We start from the raw sequence: 17,875 nt of genomic DNA on the forward strand, positions 1-17,875 counted from the left end.
TCGCCACTGTTGTATTGTGCGGGAATATTTGTTATTGATGGTATTATTTATATTTTCTATACTATATGTATTATTATATTATTGATGGTATTATTTGTTATTGATGGTATATATCCATCTGCGATCACTAGCGCTGTAAGTCTTGTTTGTAATTCCCGACGTTTATTTTAACAAAGTCTTAATCCGAAGTGCTAATTTGCATCTGCTGGCAATACTGTAGTTTTTATGTCGATTCGATGTTGTCGGACATTGAATTGTTGTTAAAAAGGAGAACTAAGTTAGTTGACATCCGAGGGGAAAACATTTTTTGATCATATTTTGCAAAAATTATGCTTCTTTTAGTAATGTCTTTCACATCATTGAAATACTTATTACCTTGCCGGCGTCAACACATGTCGAACGTTGTTTTTCGTTGCTAAAAAGAATTCTAGGGAAGTGGTGAACTTATTCAAAATCAGCCACATTGGAGACACTCGTGCGAGTGTCGTTAGATGGTCCCGCAGTACTGGATTACAATCCCGATAAAGCAGTTATTGCGTGGTGCAACGATTCTATTGTAGGACGTCGCCCAGGCCCAGACTTCAACAACGCTAAGTGATCATTTTAGCATTGTTGCAAGTTTAATGCTATTTAGTTGTGCTATCGTTGTTTTTATTTTGTATTTTGGCCTGCAAGCACGCAGATTTGGCCGCCGAGAAGGAGCTCCCGGTAGGCCACGATGGCTGCCGAAAAAAACGAGTTTTAAGGCCTGAAACTGTGTTGCAAAATTTTGTGCCGTAGGCTACATATTATTTTGAGGCAAAAATGAAACATTATAATTAGGCTAAAAGCGAAAAGCAGAAATTGTTATATTGCAAAATGTGCAGTAGCTTACATAACTTTAAAAGGGCACCATTGCCCCCCCTGCCCCTCCATCTGCAGAAAAATTGAGGGCAGGGGGGATCCGTCCCCCTGCCCCCCCGCTTCCGGCGCCCCTGAGGCTACAGTATCCGTTCGTTCAGCTTTCACAACACACCATCCTCATTGTCAGACATCCGTAAATCCCCACAAAGCAAAATCCGTCATATTTACTTACATTCAACGTCTGCTGACGTCGAATCAATGCAAAAATGACGGATTTTACTGTCTGGGTCAAACAAAACCTAATATTGTGTTTGTTGTTTTTTGTTTCTGTTAGGTTATTTTATGTAAAGCTTGCATTATTTACCCATTTTATTGGCACTACCCATTTTGCTGCTCGCGGATGTTTGTAGTTTTCGGCTAGTGACTTTTTATTGAACAAGTTTGCCCACCCCTGCACAATGCCTTTTAAAAGAAATGAGAATGTCATATCAAACCAGAGCAAAGAAAGAAACACAACGTGGAGATTACTTCTTCTACTTGCGCATTGTTGGTTTTGCCAGAGCTAAACAAACATCGTGGTTAAACGCGCGAGTCTTGTTCCTAAGCAACCCGATACCACAGCGGACAATGGCTGTCTGTTTTCTGTTGTTGAACAAGATATTTAAAGCTTTCATACCAAGTTGTCATTGGGTGCATTAATATTTCCCTTTATAAATGCGGTAGCCTACTTTAATCAAACACCCTATTAAACTTTGGCAAGGCACACGAGATCGATCCAACCGGAACATCATGGTTCATGGAGGGCTGAATTAGCTATGATACTTACAGAGAGAGAGTTTACTTATTGAATTTGGTGCTTGAAGCTTGCAACAGCCAACTGCGAAAATCCCAGCTCTTGTGTTGTGAAAAGGAACGAGTTTGTCGTAGGCTACTCAGCTACTCTAGTAAAATTTTAGTTCCATCTAGCTGGACGTAACATAGATGCTACATAGAGAATTTCATCAATAGCTTATTCTTGCTGGTAGGATTGCAGTGTCTTTGAACGTGAGTTTTTTTTTGTTTTGTATTGAATACAAGCGTCTACACTTCTTGCTAAGGCCGTAGGATCACAATGCTAAATTTTCTAAAGCAGAAATCATGAATTTAACTTTTGTGGCGTCATTTTCATTTATTGTAAACTTGCTGTAGCTTTTATGGCGTCAATCTTCAAGCTAGCTGAAAGAAAAACATATTGCACTGACAGGTGATAGCCTAATGTCTCCAATTTCGCGTTCAGTGAGTAGCGCATTCCATCCATGTGGCGGTTACAATATTTTTATTTTGCAACAAACGAGTTCATGGTTACGTAACAATTCAAAATGATAACTGAATTAGTTTAAGAAATGCTGCGAGTTTTAATGTTTTGCTCGTGGAAATTGCAAGGCTGCAGGATTATTTTGCCAGGAAAAAATTTTTCAGCAATCTCAAGTTCGTTTGTGGTTAAATTTTTCACGCTGTATTCAATTTCTTTGTTGCAAAGTCATGTCTCAGGTAAGCCTTGCTTTGACAACAACTGTGCTACAAGTTATTCTACAGTTACACTTTTGCAAAAGATTCCTTTTAAAGAGTAGCCTATTTCAGCGGTAGGATACATTTTAAGCTTTCAATGCACGTTTATGCAAAGCAAAAAGTGCAGGCTGCTTTGAGCAGTTTATAGATGGAATTGTCGGACAATAATCACAGTTTTCAACTTTTCTTTTAAATTGTTTATTCCGAATCATAGTTCCAAACGTACTTGACTTTGAATTTGTTCGCACACGCTAGACGGCAAGTCTTGTGCATTTTTTAAACAAACTTATTACATTTCAATTCAACAAAGATTGAAAATGTAGTATTTCGTCAGTTTGCGCGCATACAAAGTGTCAACTAATTTACTACGTAACTTTAGTCAAAATGTCATGCAGTTTGATGATTACCGCAGGTGAAGTACCGGTATTTTTATTGGTTTCTCACAGAACTCTTGTCGTTTTTTCTACCTTACCACTGTGCTTTAATATTTGTTTATTATAAATATGTTAATTCTGCGGTTTTACAATGTTCATTACTAAACTCTTAAACAGCTTTGATGTACCTTCTTATTGTTCCACAAGTGTCCTTCAGAACGTCAGTAGTATAGTTCATGCTGCTTAAATGCTTAATTTCATTATCCTCGAAATGGAACTTATTCATATCCATACATCCATGATTATCTGGCGGCAATGGTCCATGAGGTTATAATCACATGATAGCAAACTGGTGATATTTTATATTGTGGAGCTTAGGCGTAAAGCTTTATCATTTTTTCAGTGAATGGAGCTCCTCAAAACCTTTTTTTTTTACAGGAAAGTTTATTTTAATTCGAAATTCCTCTGTATTGGTTTAAGGTTTTTCTCGGTAGGATCTCCAACAAAAGTCAGACTTCTCAAAGAGCTAGCTTTCACATTTACCGATGACATCTTCACTTTAAAAAAAAATTACCCCATGAAGGTGCATTTGAAAACTACAACGGGTTTATCGGAGGACAGCCTGCTTTACACAGCACTTTCTAATCAGCAATTTTCATGCTTTCCCTTTGTTTGTAATGAATGATTTAAATGCCCAGGGCCCATCCCATAACCTACAAGTTGTCACTGCTTAATTGATCAAACATTTCACCACGTTTAATCGATGTTATTTTTTAGGGTTTACTTTCCAAGCCAAAGCCATTCAGAATTATTTTTATTACAAATTGCTGAACAAAGACCACCCCAAGGCAAGGCAAACAAATCTGACAAAAGCGATTTGTTCAGACACGAAAAATGCCGCTTTCTATGATTGTTCTAGCCATTTAACTTGTTTTGTTGTGCGAAAATGTTACAACAATGCCCTTCCAATTTGTTACCTTGGAATGTGTTTGTCATGATAACCTCACAAACACTCGTCTTTTTATGAGAATCACTTGGAAATCACCAACAACACTTTTTCAACTGAACATGACATTGCTTGCTTCGTTGCTCTTGGTCTAAAAAAGGGAGTAAAGGTTTCATTGCTCTTTCCAAAGAGAAACCTAACTTGCAAGCAACAAAAATTGCACGATGTTAGCTAAACTCATTAAACTGTCGCTAGTTAGAGTACCAGGATCTTCCATTTGAAACTAACGTTAGATGTTGATGTGGATCAGAATCAGATGTGAGATGTCTTACCTACTTATTAATTTTTATTAATCGACAAAATTAGTGTAGGTGCACGAACACGACGATAAGTTGTGATAGCAAAGAATAGGAAATTAGCAAAACTGAGATCGAAATATGCAAAAATATCTAAATATATTATATACGGTAAGAAGGAAGTTTACATCGATGATCGAAAGGCATTGACTGTGAAGGTAGCTGGAAATACGAAAGGAGTACGTCCAAAAAGAACATAGATATAGAACAGGTGAAGAGTGAAGCAGGCAAGGGTGGACTAAAAGAAGTAGGCCTAGATGTGATGGACAAAATAAGATAGAGAATAGGAGTAAAGACAATCGCTGCAAGAAAAGAATCTGCTTTTCCTACCAGAATTATGTATGTAAACATTTTTTTTTTAACTGGCGATTTTTAAGCGGACTAGTCATACAAGAGGGCTGCGTGATGCGTTATCAGAAGTCAGCATGAATTCTAGAGCAGAAATGCTGCGAGGTTGATCCTATTATTTCTTTTTCAAATTGAAATATGGAATTCTGATACGAAGAGCGTGGTTCAAGCGCATACACCAAACGTTTAACATTCGTTTGGTGGTACTACGTTCGAGAAATTGGGCGTTTTATTCATCGGTGCTAACGTTTTCTCCACTAACATGTAGCAACGCTGTACAGTTGGTCCCGAAATCAATTCGCAGTTAATACTGTGAATATAGTAAGGCAAGATTATCGTTGCCTGTTTGGGGTAACGTGCTTATAGTAGGCTACAAACTTGCAGAAATTTAAGTTTAAAACTCGATCACGTTTCACTTGATGCATTTTACGTTGAAAGAGAATATAAGTAAATTTTGAAAATGTTATTGAATTTGTAGTCCAGATATGTCTCGCTATACATCAACAAAAATTTTTACTTTTCTTTTTGAGCAAACTCAGTCTATCAATCCTGCTTAAAAGAAGTTGATGCAAAACTATTGAAAACTGTTAAACCAAATGCACAGGGATTGTCTTTATTGACACAAGCGTAAAAATCTTACTAACACTAACCAGAAAACGCTTTTGCATTGCTTGTATTTTGATGACATTTTTGATCCAAGTGTAGTCCACCACCAATTAAAAAAGAATTAAATGATGTGCCGCGAGTGAAAAGGTTGCGGAGCCACTGCCCAACAGAGACGAACTTGAAATTGGATTTAAATTCTACCTGTTGGTGTCATTTGACGATTTGGATCGGCTTTGGATTCGAGCTAATTTAACAACCACAGCTGGATTTGGACATTTGCTAGCGTGGATATTACTTTAACGTCTTTCTAAAAACTATTAGAAGTGATTGTTCGTCATTTTTTATTGATAAAATCGTTTGTATTGAAAACCGAAAACCTCTAACTACAGTGATCCTTTTATTTCAATGACTATAATCGTTACACATGAGTGAGTGTGAAAGCGTGTCTAATGTGATACCAGTATTATTGTTATGTATAGTGCACACATCATGTATGAGAAGCTATAAGTTCCGTTGGTCAAATTGTGCGTGATCGATTATATAACAGTTCGTTTCTTTCCAGATTACAGTGTAAGTGTAAGGTTTGATTGAATTTAATTGCAATAGATTGTTTTCCAACGAGCTTCTATCCACAAGGTAGTGTACGTTTCTTTCTTTTAGATTTATAATGTTGGTTTATTGCCAGATTTAACCGGATTTAGATTTTGTAATGTTTCATTGAGTTTCCTTAAGGATAGGGGATCTCCTGACTACGAAGCAGCAGGCCAGCGATTCTCTATCAAGTATCAGTTCAGCATTTTTTATTAAAAATGCATGGAGAATCAGCAGTGTCCTATTTATGGCATATGCATTTCGCTCTACTACTGTAGAGCATCATTAGTGCTTTATTCAAATAGAGTCTATTTGATTATTATTTATTATTATCATTTTATTATGATTCTATTTGAACTTTGTGTGGAGCTACATGTAGGCTACTTGAGAGGTTACTGATATTTTTATTTACTTATTTTTATGTTTGTATGTTTAGGTACTTATAACTAAATCCAGCGTATTGCCGGCGGAACATCCGGGTATTGCTGACAGGAAAATGGCCCAATCCGCCGGATCCAAAGGAAGGAAAAAGAACGAAGCTCCAGCCCCTCGCATAGGCCCAGGAAGCAAATATGAATCCGTACCTGCTAACGTATCGCGCCACATGAAATTGTATAGCAACAAGATTGTCATCAACATGGATACAGTCAATCTAAAGGTGTCTGTGGTGGCTTAGGATTGCTTAATTAATTACAAGACTATATCCGCTTTTGACTTATCTGTCCCACTAGAAGGGTCATTTGTACTGTTTGTAAAATGTTTTTTTGCAGACTATTTTTGGTTGGTGAAGTTACTTTTAAAACAATGCTAAGCTTCTGATTATAGGTATACGTGTGATGAGGCATGAAAAATTAGTAGAAATGATAAGTGATCTTTTTAGTGTACGTGCAAATAGGCCTAAGCCGAATTTCGTATTCTATAACTCGAAACGCGATCAAATCAACGAATTTGCATCAAAATAAAACAGTTTAGTTTCCGATAAATCTTTATTTCTAACTTAAACTACTTACTTTTTATTTCTGATCTTCCTTCTTCTTTTTTGTGTCAATTTGCTGTTTAAAAACGCAATAGTGTACTTTCTTTCGTATAACTGTTTGAATGAGAGAGTGCAAACTCCACGACCTCCTACGCCTTTAGGGCTACGGTCTTTCTTACTCTCTCATTGAATGCACACTGTACGTCTTTGTTTTATGTACGTTTCGCATCCAAACAAAAATAAATGACCATCCATACTTTCCTTCAATGTCATTAGACCTAATCCTTACTACTTTTTCCATTAGACTCTCCCTGAAGAAGTATACGCGAATGAAGAAGTGGCATTTAAGACCCAGATCATTCACGCCCAAAACAACAAACTGAAGAAGCTTCCTAAAAAGATGGCAGAATTACAAAATTTACAAGAAGTGGACATACAAAATAATAACATCGGTAAGCTTTGTCTATATGATATTAGACTGCAAATCCCTTGTGTAAGTAAAACGCAGTGTAAGTAAAACGCAGTCTAACTACAAATCATTTATATAATTTTTAGTTACAATTAAATTGCTATTGGAAATTGATATCGTAATTATGGCATTAAGCTATTACAAGTTATAATGCTAATCTTCCGTTGATGAGTTATGTCTCTTCTCACAGGATACACTTGTTTTATGAGCAAATCTGTTTGCTTGTACAAGCTTCAAGACATAACGTAACCCTTGTCTAATCGTTCATATATTTGTATATGGTGTTTTACTTTGCTGGATTACATTTCACAGTGCGGTACAGTTGCCGCTAAATAACCCGCCGAATAATTTACCAATCAACTTTGTGTTGTGTGCAACAGGAGCCATTCCCGCATCCGTATCGCGGTTAAAAAAGCTCTCGTCTTTGAACGCTGCGGACAATAAGTTGAAATCATTGCCTAAGACAATTCACAAAGCGTCCGGCCTTGCAACATGCGTTGTTTCAAACAACAAATTAAAGAAGCTCCCGAAAAACATTGGTCAAAGTCCAAACCTCACGTTATTAAACGTGTCAGAAAATTCCATCAAGACTTTGCCAAAATCAATTTATCGCTTGCAAAAATCTTTGGATGTTTCTGGAAATCTTATTGAAAATCTTCCAGCCATTGTTGTAACGAAGAAACACAAGGGAAACATTTCGCACATCAACTTGTCAAACAATCGCTTGACTGGATTGCCCGAAGAAATTGATCGATTGCATCGTCTTTCTTATCTCAATTTGTCTAGAAACAGTGTGGAAAGTCTTCCTGTGGGTATGTGCAATATAATCATAATAATCTTTGCAATATGTGATCTTTAGAAATAATCGGTTTCATTTGCCTTGGCACTAGAGCACAGTTGATGCAATAAATCAACTTTAAACTGTAAAAAGATGGGATTAACCTGGAAAACGTTGGCCACACTTGAATGTTTTATGTAATGAAGAATTGTTTCACAAGTGTAGATTTGTACCGCCGGTACAGATTGAACGTTTTCTTTCTGCCTAATGCTGCTGGTTCGCTGTGGTAATAGCGGTTTGTCACGAGCTTTGGAAACACAGTTCCCTGGTCATGTGCAAATAACGAGTGACGTTAGATTCAAAGTGTCTATTGTTCGATCTAAAACTGTTCTAACAACTAAAGATGTTCGAATGGAAGAATGTTCTAAAACTAAGAATGTTTGATCTAAAACTCATTTGAATGAATTTACGAAGTTGTATGTTGTTTCAGCTATTGGAGGTCTAAAATATTTAAGTTATTTGGATGCCTCTGGAAATCAACTTGACGCTATTCCCCCATCATTGTTTACGTTAAATTTCAGTTTGGTAACGTTGATATTATCAGACAACAGGTGATTACTGTATTTGAAATATATTTTCCATTTAACTAAGGTTGCAGTCTGGTCCTGATTACCGGCCAGAAAATTAGTCCATATTTACGTTGATTTCACGTTTGTAAACATTGAATCAATGTAAAAAAGGCTGACTTGCTGGATTAGAAAGTAATCTGCTGTGAAGTTTTTTCCACCACTTTCATACAGAAGCAGCAAACTTCTTGTTCCATAATGCAATTATTCCTTCTAAGATATTGTCTCGAGTAGGTTGTGTGAGAATGATGAATCATGCTCTGTTGCAAGTGCACGTTGTCAAATCAACAAGGACATCGGCTAATTGCTGAAATCTTTCACCGAACAAAATTGATAAGCATCATCTCATAGGCCTATTACGTTGAAAAACTTCATTTTTATGCTTTTTTTTGATGAAAAGCCTTTTGTCTTATGTTTTAAATGTCGCAACTTATGAAGTTAGAGCAATAATAGTTTTGTTCCAACTACATGTAGTATGAGAACCACACAGTAAGCCTACATGATAAACTTTTGCATGTCATTGTAATTGCTCATAGTTTTCGTGGAGGTGACGCAATTTCAACCAAATAGAAATATCTGCTAACCAATAAGTTTATTTTCAGAATCGACACTCTCCCTGAAGGGATAGGTTCTTTGAAGCGGCTAAAAACTTTAAACATGTCGAACAATAAAATAGAGAAGCTACCTGCGGATTTAAATGAACTTGTGTCTTTAATAGACCTTGATCTATCAAACAACAAAATTACGGATATTACTCACATCATAGGTCAGTGTTTTTTTGGGCTGAAGAAGAGTGATATTTGATATAAAGTTGAAGAAAAAAACTTCTCTTGTGGTACATTTATGATTGCATGATAACAGCACTCAATTTGTAAGCTACGAGCTATATCTCCAAGAACTGCAATTGGCTGAAATTTGCAAGGATGGAACTTTTCTCAAACTTATTGTACACATTGTAGGCCTACATTGTACAAAGTGTACATGTTAAAATATTTGATTATTGGGTTGGTGATCCTTTTATAATGTGTCAGCAGTGGTTGGTTGGTTTTGGTTGGTTTTGAATCTTTATCCTCGGACTGACAAAGCCTTGATAGGTTATTCCTGGTAGTTTCGCATACTTGTAGAGGCTCTTGACGCAGGGCCGGTTACCGAGATTGGCAGAGTGAAGTTTTCCGATTGTTGAAGTGATCTTGCCGGGGAATTATTCCACTCATTAGGTGCCGCTGCATGTTGAATGTGCAATTTTAATCTTGTTTATACTGATAGGTCTTTTGTACCTGGAAAAGTTAGATTTGTCACACAACGAAATTAGTGCTTTACCTGAAGAACTTCAAACGATGAGGTAAAATAGGATTGTATGTGTTATATTGTATATCACACTGTACCTTCCGCGGATACGCTTCGCTCTGAGCGTTGTCCTACCCCGACAGTTTGTGTAATATTTATGGAAGCACGGTCGAGCACATTATTTCCTTATGTTTATTCCCACCATTCTAACTGCTAAGCAGGAGCAAATTAAGTGTCTGGAGCCTACTCCTATTTAAAATAATTGGTAAAAGTTGGTAGGGTGTCGAACCCATATAACATTCTAAGCCCGTGTGGCTGTAAACAGTAAACACGGCACATTCGCTAGCAATCATGATCTTCTTGATATAGGCTAATTGTAGTAGATTATGGTAGAAATCAAAGCTAAGATGAGCAAACTAAACTTTATTCTCTTCCATATTCATTGCGATATATGTGTGCATTTCTCGTGTGTGTACGTGTAGTTGTAGAATTACGTCACTTCAGCGCCGACTTAAAGCATAAAAAGAGCACACCGGCCTTTGTACATGGTCAACGTAATATCTTTCAACTTTCTGAAGTTTATGGTCATCATAACTCTTTTTATGCCTGTTACTTTTTCAGGTGGCTAAGTACATTGAACCTTGCAAATAATGGCTTGGACGAATTGCCGGATTCTATAGGCTTGATGAAGTGTTTGAAACACTTATTCCTGCAAAATAATCACTTGGAACTTCTTCCAACCTCTCTAGGAGACGAGCATGTTCTTGAGACGCTTAACGTGAGTGACAACCAACTGACAGACTTGCCGCATGACATTCGAAAATGGAGGACATTAGAAATTTTGCTCCTGTCTGGGAATCGACTGAGCCAAATGCCGAAAAGTTTTAAGCATTTGGAAATGTTGCACACTTTTGACGTAAGCAACAACAACTTTGTCACTTTTGCTCTTCCGGACGGAGCCAGCAAAGTGCTAAAGTCACTTAAACTTGCTGGCAACCCTTGGAGACTTCCACCCATTGGAGGAGAAGACAACAGAAGTCTAATAACCAGGATTCACAGGTAAAATTATTGAGTTAGAATGTGGGCTTGATAGTGACTCGCTGTCGGTTGCATAGCCGAGTGGTAAGCTAGTGCTCCGGTTAGAATGGGCGCCGGTTCGTCACTGCTTGCGAGCATACGGTTGTGTTTTTAGCAAATTTATCACTCAAAGGCATGCTTGAAGGTGGGCACGAAGATTGGCTTCCTCGCCTTTTCATTCACTTTATCTAAATGTTTAACCACTAGGCATAAGTCTGGATACCACACAAAAAGCACGTAAACTGCTTACTGTAGAAAAAAGATTTAAGCGGTATAGGCCTAAATGGCTGGCTTCTTTAATCAGAAATTTCATGTTTAAATGAGAAGAAATAGCGTTTTAGATAGCAGACTTAAACGAGTTTGTTTCGTCGTTTTGGCAACTTTTTTAATCATTCACTTACCGCCACAAGAATATCATTTGAGTAATACCAAAACTTCGCTATAGAGACAGATTAAAACCTATGTTTAGTAGCCTGATAATACTTAATTCAAGCAATGAGTTGTTTTCAATTCGCAGAGAGCTTAACATTATCATGACTAAACTGGACTTATCAGCAGTAGAACTCGAAGAACTTCCAAGTAGCATTTGCATTTGTCGTGGACTAAAAGAGCTTCGAGTTGCTGGGAATGAACTCAAAGGTAAGATCTACAGCCATAAATCGATGATTCCTCTTTTAAAAATTGCTACCTTGCCAAAAAAAAGGCACCTTTTTCGAGCTGGGCATTCAAGCTGGATGTTAAAAACTAAAATAATTTCTAATCGAATAATTTTTTAGATGTATTTTTTTTTTCAGGTCTTCCATTCAACATCGGAAGATTGAGGCAGCTGCAAATTCTTGACGTTTCCAACAATAAGATCGAGGCTATTCCCGAGCAAATTGGCTCGTTGGGCCAGCTTCGTGAGCTGCACGCACAACAGAACCACATTGAAAAGTTCACTGCAAGCTTAGTTAAACTGAGGTACGGTTTGACAAGTCACATGACAAATCTTCTTTTAGTCGCATTTGACATCACGTGACGTTGATACGCATTGCTTCGTTCTTTGATAGATCTCTTCAAGTGTTAAATCTCCGTGGAAACAGGATTGCCAGACTGCCCAGCAATTTTGGAGAATTGAAGAAACTTATTACCATGGATCTGTCTGGTATGATCTTGTGCAGTATAGTACCGTATAGTTTCAGAGTTGCGTCTGACTTTGATTAACTCGGTTATATTATAGTAACTATAATTGTTCAACTGTTGAACAAAATTTGATGCAAACCTTATACAAGCTTATACGCCAGTCTTGACAATAATAAGCTTGTCTTAAGAACAACGAAATATAGCAATAAAACCTTTCAAACAAAGTAGACAGTATCAAATTTAAATTCAAATATTTTATCAAACTCCGTATTCTAATCGTATCATCAGTAAAATCATAAGAAGATTTAATGAAAAGTTCGATAGGTAACGAAGTTTTGTTTTGGAATTGTTTTTGAAAGCCTTTCAACTTCCAACTTTCGGCAGCCAGATTGAATACTTATTCTACTTTCTCTTCTTTTTTCAAACAAATTTTAGGTTGCAATTCCAGTATTTTTAGTTTGGCTGAATCTGTATCTTAGCATTAATTATTATAATATTATTAATCACAGTATATCTTAATTGTTTTCGCTCTAAAAGGTTTTTAGCGATCGTGCTTATTCAATTTTGTGTCATATTTGTGATGTAATCACTTTATTGTCCCGACTGGTCCTCACTGCAATTTGCAAAAAAGAACGCCATCGGTAGCACGAGTTAAAGTCTATGAGAGTCTATGGTATAAAGATCGATCTAAGATCTAACCAAACCTGGAATCAAACAAAACATAGCCTACATGCCTAAACCGAGACTGAATACCGTTACCGCTCTATCACTGAGCTGGTGTTGTATGTTTGTCATGAATAAGTCATTTTTACATAGATTCAACGTAGGCTGGACGTTGAATCAATCAATGTAGGACTAATAAGAACATTTTTAGCTGGAACGGCTGCTTGGAGCAATGAAGGCTACAAGATTACAGAAAAGCAATTTTTGTCTGCACTCTTTATCGAGTTGCTTTTATACTTCATCACATATGAACGATTTATTTTGTTTACAGACAACCGGTTGCCAGAACTCCCGAATGACAGAATTGATGTTTTGGCTTCTATGATTTCTCTCAACATTTCCTTCAACAGAGTGAAATCGATTCCGATAGACATGCCTTATCTTTATCGCATGCATGTTAGTCAGTTATTTGATGTTATAGTTCGAACCAGTTAAGAAGTATGAAAATAAGCAAAAACGGATGTACAGCTTGTGTTCGTCATAAATGACCACGTGCAACACCACCACAGTTACAAAGAGTAGCAGCATTTCTTTTTGCAAAGAGTAACTCAGTAGCTCTTACCGGCAATGCGGCAGATGTTGTCACCTTTGTCACTTGCGGTTGGTTCCGCGTGACGTCAGGCTTTTGAAAGGTTATAGGGGGTATCAAGTCACCACTTTATAGTTGCTAGTCGTGTATACTCACAACCAGACCACGTCAAAAGTTGGTAGCTGATGTTGGGCAAATTTTTGGCTTTTCACTGGTCATTAGCTACCGAGAAAGAAACTTGGCGTAAGCTAAACGTAATAGCGTAACGTACTGAACGTAAGAACGTAAATCTCTCGTTTCTTCTGGACGGCTGTGTTTTCTGTGATAGCAACGTTGTAATGTGATGTAAAATTGCGATGCCTCAATATTATTCAAGTTTACCCGTTACATTGCAACTATTTATCTTACTCAATTGCTGGCAGATATTGAACCTATCGCAAAATGATATTTCCGCCCTACCCCATGACATATGGCGAATGAAGTCTCTGTCGAAGTTAGATTTATCTGATAATTTGCTCGAAAGTTTACCAGAATCTATTGGAAAACTTCCTTCGTTGAAGGTGAGGTATGTAAAGAATTAGTTGCAAGTTTGATTTCAATCAAATATGTTAGTTTTGATCCTATTCAGGTTATTTGGTGATTCAAAATTAAAGAAACGGGAAGACAGTGAAGAAAATCTTTATACTAACTTTCAAGCATGTTCTTCTTCTTTCGTATGAGAGGTTGTTTTTGGACTACATTTCATTGGGGTCAAATGTCCGGGCATTCTTCGAGCAGCCACTTGATTGTAGAGTCCTCCAGCGTTGACAGGCCAACTGCCCTTGGAGGAGTAAACGTCGGGCAGTGGCATAGGATGTGATCTGCTGTCTGTTCCTCTGCACCACAGTTGCATGCCGCAGATGTTGATAGGCCCCATTTGTGCATCAAGTAAGCGAAGCGCCCAACACCCGTGCGGAGGCGATTCAACCGTACCCAGGCAGGTGGGCTAAGCTCCTTTCCTGGTGGCATGGGTCCAGCGTCGGGAACAAAGGTGTGGAGTCTGGAGGTGTTGTCTGTCCACTCCTCTCGCCAGGTATCGGCGATCCAGGATGAGGCACTGGTGTTGTGCTCCAGCAAGGATTGTGCTTGAGCGACAAAGGGGCTTCTCGATTTGAGGCGTTTCTTTATTACCGATCTGGTGATGTAGCTGTGGAGCGCGTGGTGTGGCTCCAGTGACCGGCGAGCCAGGGAGAGTGTGGCAGCTTTGCGGCAAAGCTCAGCAGGGGCGATGCCTGAAAGAACTGGTAAAAATTCAGTAGGTGTAGGTTTTAGGCATCCCGATACAATACGCAAGGCGTCGTTGATGGGTTTGTCGAGCATGTTATAAAGTGTTTGTCAAGCATGTTTGTCAAGCATGGTATAAAGTGTTTTTTCAAGACATAGTCTCTTGCTCTCGTTAGGTGTTGAACGGGCGTTGTTTCGGTCAGTAAAAAGATACTTTCAGTATTCGGCTGCGTTCTCCCTCCCCTCCCCACGACAACAAAAATATAATTTTATGTTTAAAGTGATAAATCCAGGTGCAATACCCTATATTTCAACATGTGATCTGCTGTTGTTTTTTTGTCCTGATTGCTTTGAAAACTATTGGTAGGAGCTGGACGTATCTGACAACAAAGTGTACATGTGGCCGAAATGCATGGCTGCTTTACGACAGAAGGTGCATGTGAACGAGAATGTGCAAAATGTGAAGAAAGAACGACCTCCTCGCGAGGATCTAGATCCAGAACCTGAAGAAGACGCCCCGGATCTTGGTAATGTTAATTTTAAATTTTTAATTCAATGTTTTTCGTAACTTACGAGATATTGTTGAATGGAATATCAGCAGCAGACAAAAAATGTATAAAGGCGTCAAACCAAAAAGTTATAACTTGATTTTGTTCATTTGACGTGTTTGAAAATATACTGGTAACATCAGCGTCTGTGCGTTCAACATTTTCTTTTGTTTTACCTATTTTACTTGTGCCCTTGGCGGTATTGACAGGTTTTGATTATTCTTAAATCTTTGTCCTTTTATTTCTTTTCAGATTTGCATCCACCCAAGAAGAAGCCTAAAAGCCCGAAAGCTGGAAAAGGTAGGCCTTCGGACATTTGTTGCTTTAAAATATTGTGGTGGGTTCAATCAGTTCAATCATGTTTACAGTAGTTAGAAATGTTTTTTGGTTTAAAAGATCATCTTCTGTCAAGCAGGTGGCAGATAACTCAGTGGCATCAATATGGTAGAGCATACGAGAAATTTGGTGTTATTGGTACTTTAATTCATGTAGAAAATTGGACTATTAAACAATGACAAAACTTGTAATATGTCAAAAATGTGTTAAAACAGTGGCGATACAGTGGCATGAAACGCAGCAATTTAATAATATGATACGCTCTTCTGGTCTAAAATCAGCTCAACTATCCTGATCTAGCCCTTTGTAGAAGTCAGTCGTCTCTGTTTGCCGAAACGTGGGAATAAATGCGGATTAACATGTGAAACCTCTTGTGATAGTTTGACATAATTTACACCAGAAAAGGATATCGTGTTATGGAATTAACGCCTGGTGAACACTTTTAAACGTACCACTGTTTGTTATTTTTCAGCTGGCAGACCCAAGACTGCCACTGGTATTGCTTCCAAACGAAAGCAGAAGAAAGCTGCTAAAGAAACAAACAACGCTGTGAAGGCTATTGACCAAGACAAAGATAACCAGAAGGAAAGCCTCGTCAACCAGGCGCAGCCTCAAGAAACCGCTGCTTAAGGAAAGGCGATTTCATTGCACTTGGAATGTGATTTATTTTTCAGATCAAGGCATTCAACTAGAACCTGTTGATTATAGTAAAAATGCCTCTGATGATAATATTGTGCATTTGCGATCTTTTCATCTCATTTAAGCGCACGTTACGCCAAAGGTATAGGCGATCATTTCGTTGAAAAGCACCAAAGATTCTCCGAAAGAAAATGGTGAGGAAGTAGCGTTTTCACAAACAGCTGCTATACGAATAAGTTTAAATCAAAAAGGAAATGGTTTATCAGTTGAAATATCAATTTTTGAAATTCATCTTTTATTTAAAAATAACAATCCACTGGCATATTGCCTAGTCTCAATAAGCTGTTGTAAGCAAAACGGTTTGCAAAATTAAAAATTAGACCTATGTAGGCCTAATCCTCACCTTCCATCAAATAAATTAACTTTACACACACCCGCGTTTCTTAACTGTTGATTGTCAGTTTAATGTTTCGTCACGTTTGTTTGTTTGGAGTAGGCTACTTGCAACTTGGAAGTTTTTTATGTTGTGTTGGCCTTCGAACAGCGTATTGACTCACAGAATGCTACAAGAAAGTCACTATAATTATAAGCTGGATTTGCGTCCTTGCGTATAGGTTATGCGTTTGAAAAACTTGTCCAGGTGTTTTTCTGTTTTATTTTTTTCACTTTCTCTTTAACCTGTGATTTTATAGGCTTTATTTCACCATGCAGTAAGTTATACATAAATAAAATACATGTTTTGTGAGAAAGTGTGTTTAATTTTTTATATTTTACAAAAACGTAAACGACGTAGCGTATTTGGCCCAATAGCCTACAAATATTTTGTCTCAAAGAAATGCGGATTTTATAATGCCGCCCGCACAATGATTTCGGTGTAACTTATTAGTTTCAGGCTATTCCAATCGCTTATGTTTCCATGCAGACTGATGCATTGCGTGTAGCCTACCGCAGTCCCATTTATTACCCGGACATAAAAATCCAATTTGTAAAATCTGTTCCTTTTACATTGCAAATGGATTTTGCAGTCTGAGAATGCCACTAAGACTGAATAAAGCAAAATGCTCCATGTTGCTTTTAGTTACAATTTTGTATTGTACAAAAACAAATCGCAAACAGATAGTATGCGCAGATACATTTGAAATTACTCGACCCTTCCACCAAACTTTTCTGAGCTGAAAGTTAAAATTGAACTTTGTCCACGTAAATCGTGTATTTTTCCGAGGTGGCTCAATTAAGTAATGACCATGGCCTTGCGTTAGTTGCCCATGGCCTTGCGAGGTGGCGAGGTATGCTATCAAAAAGTGGTGCAGCAAAAATTCGTGCATTCACATAATGCGTTTGAAAAAATATGAAAATACACTTTGAAAACCACTGGCCTATAGGTTCCAAGAAAAAAAAGCATACGTGTACTGTGAGTGTAAAAATAACAATTAAAATGCTATTAAAGGTAAAAAATACGGTGTTGGTGAGCTTAACAACTCTAAATGGAATCTACAAAGTCTTCTGTAGTTTGACATCGTCAAGGTATAGCCCTAAGTAGCTCACAATTAAAACGTATTTTCAGTACAGCGTAGCCTACGATAAGCTTGATGTTTGACTCTTTCATATGTATGTTTACAATTGTAATTTAATGGCCGCCGTTAGTGCTGTCGAGGAAGAGCAAACAGCAATAACCACGTTACTGTCTGTCTTTTTGAATATGTTATCCCACGTTAAAATTGAACAAACCTATGCATTTTAGTGAAACAAACAATGGATAAATAATGAATCACCTGAACTCATCAGCCTCGGAAATAGGTTTAACCTTTAGTTATGGATTAGAATCGCAAATGGATGATTGTTTCTAAAATTGCAACATCAAACTCGTTTGAGCTGACAATCCGCTAATAA

General features: G+C 37.6%; 1 protein-coding gene across 3 annotated transcripts; it reads left to right on the forward strand.

The window, feature by feature from the left end:
* Positions 1 to 2,256: 2,256 nt before the first annotated feature.
* On the forward strand, positions 2,257 to 16,733 carry LOC145775252 (uncharacterized). Of its 3 annotated transcripts, none has more exons than XM_082586508.1 (16): positions 2,257 to 2,373; positions 6,049 to 6,270; positions 6,893 to 7,040; positions 7,438 to 7,869; positions 8,326 to 8,446; positions 9,064 to 9,227; positions 9,728 to 9,803; positions 10,370 to 10,807; positions 11,343 to 11,464; positions 11,620 to 11,785; positions 11,875 to 11,969; positions 12,942 to 13,066; positions 13,622 to 13,759; positions 14,830 to 14,989; positions 15,263 to 15,310; positions 15,819 to 16,733. In XM_082586508.1, exons 1-16 carry the CDS (start codon positions 2,365 to 2,367, stop codon positions 15,974 to 15,976), a joined length of 2,622 nt encoding a protein of 873 aa, XP_082442634.1. In that variant the 5' UTR covers positions 2,257 to 2,364; the 3' UTR covers positions 15,977 to 16,733. The 3 variants fall into 3 exon arrangements, 2 of the variants coding, with proteins under 2 accessions (XP_082442634.1, XP_082442635.1); XM_082586509.1 differs by lacking the exon at positions 2,257 to 2,373 and adding an exon at positions 5,582 to 5,657; XR_014290141.1 differs by lacking the exon at positions 15,819 to 16,733 and having other exon boundaries at positions 13,622 to 13,764.
* The last annotated feature ends 1,142 nt before the right edge of the window (positions 16,734 to 17,875 follow it).

Source organism: Aplidium turbinatum, chromosome 8 (genome assembly GCF_918807975.1).
Source record: "Aplidium turbinatum chromosome 8, kaAplTurb1.1, whole genome shotgun sequence".
Taxonomy (NCBI): Eukaryota; Metazoa; Chordata; class Ascidiacea; order Aplousobranchia; family Polyclinidae; genus Aplidium; species Aplidium turbinatum.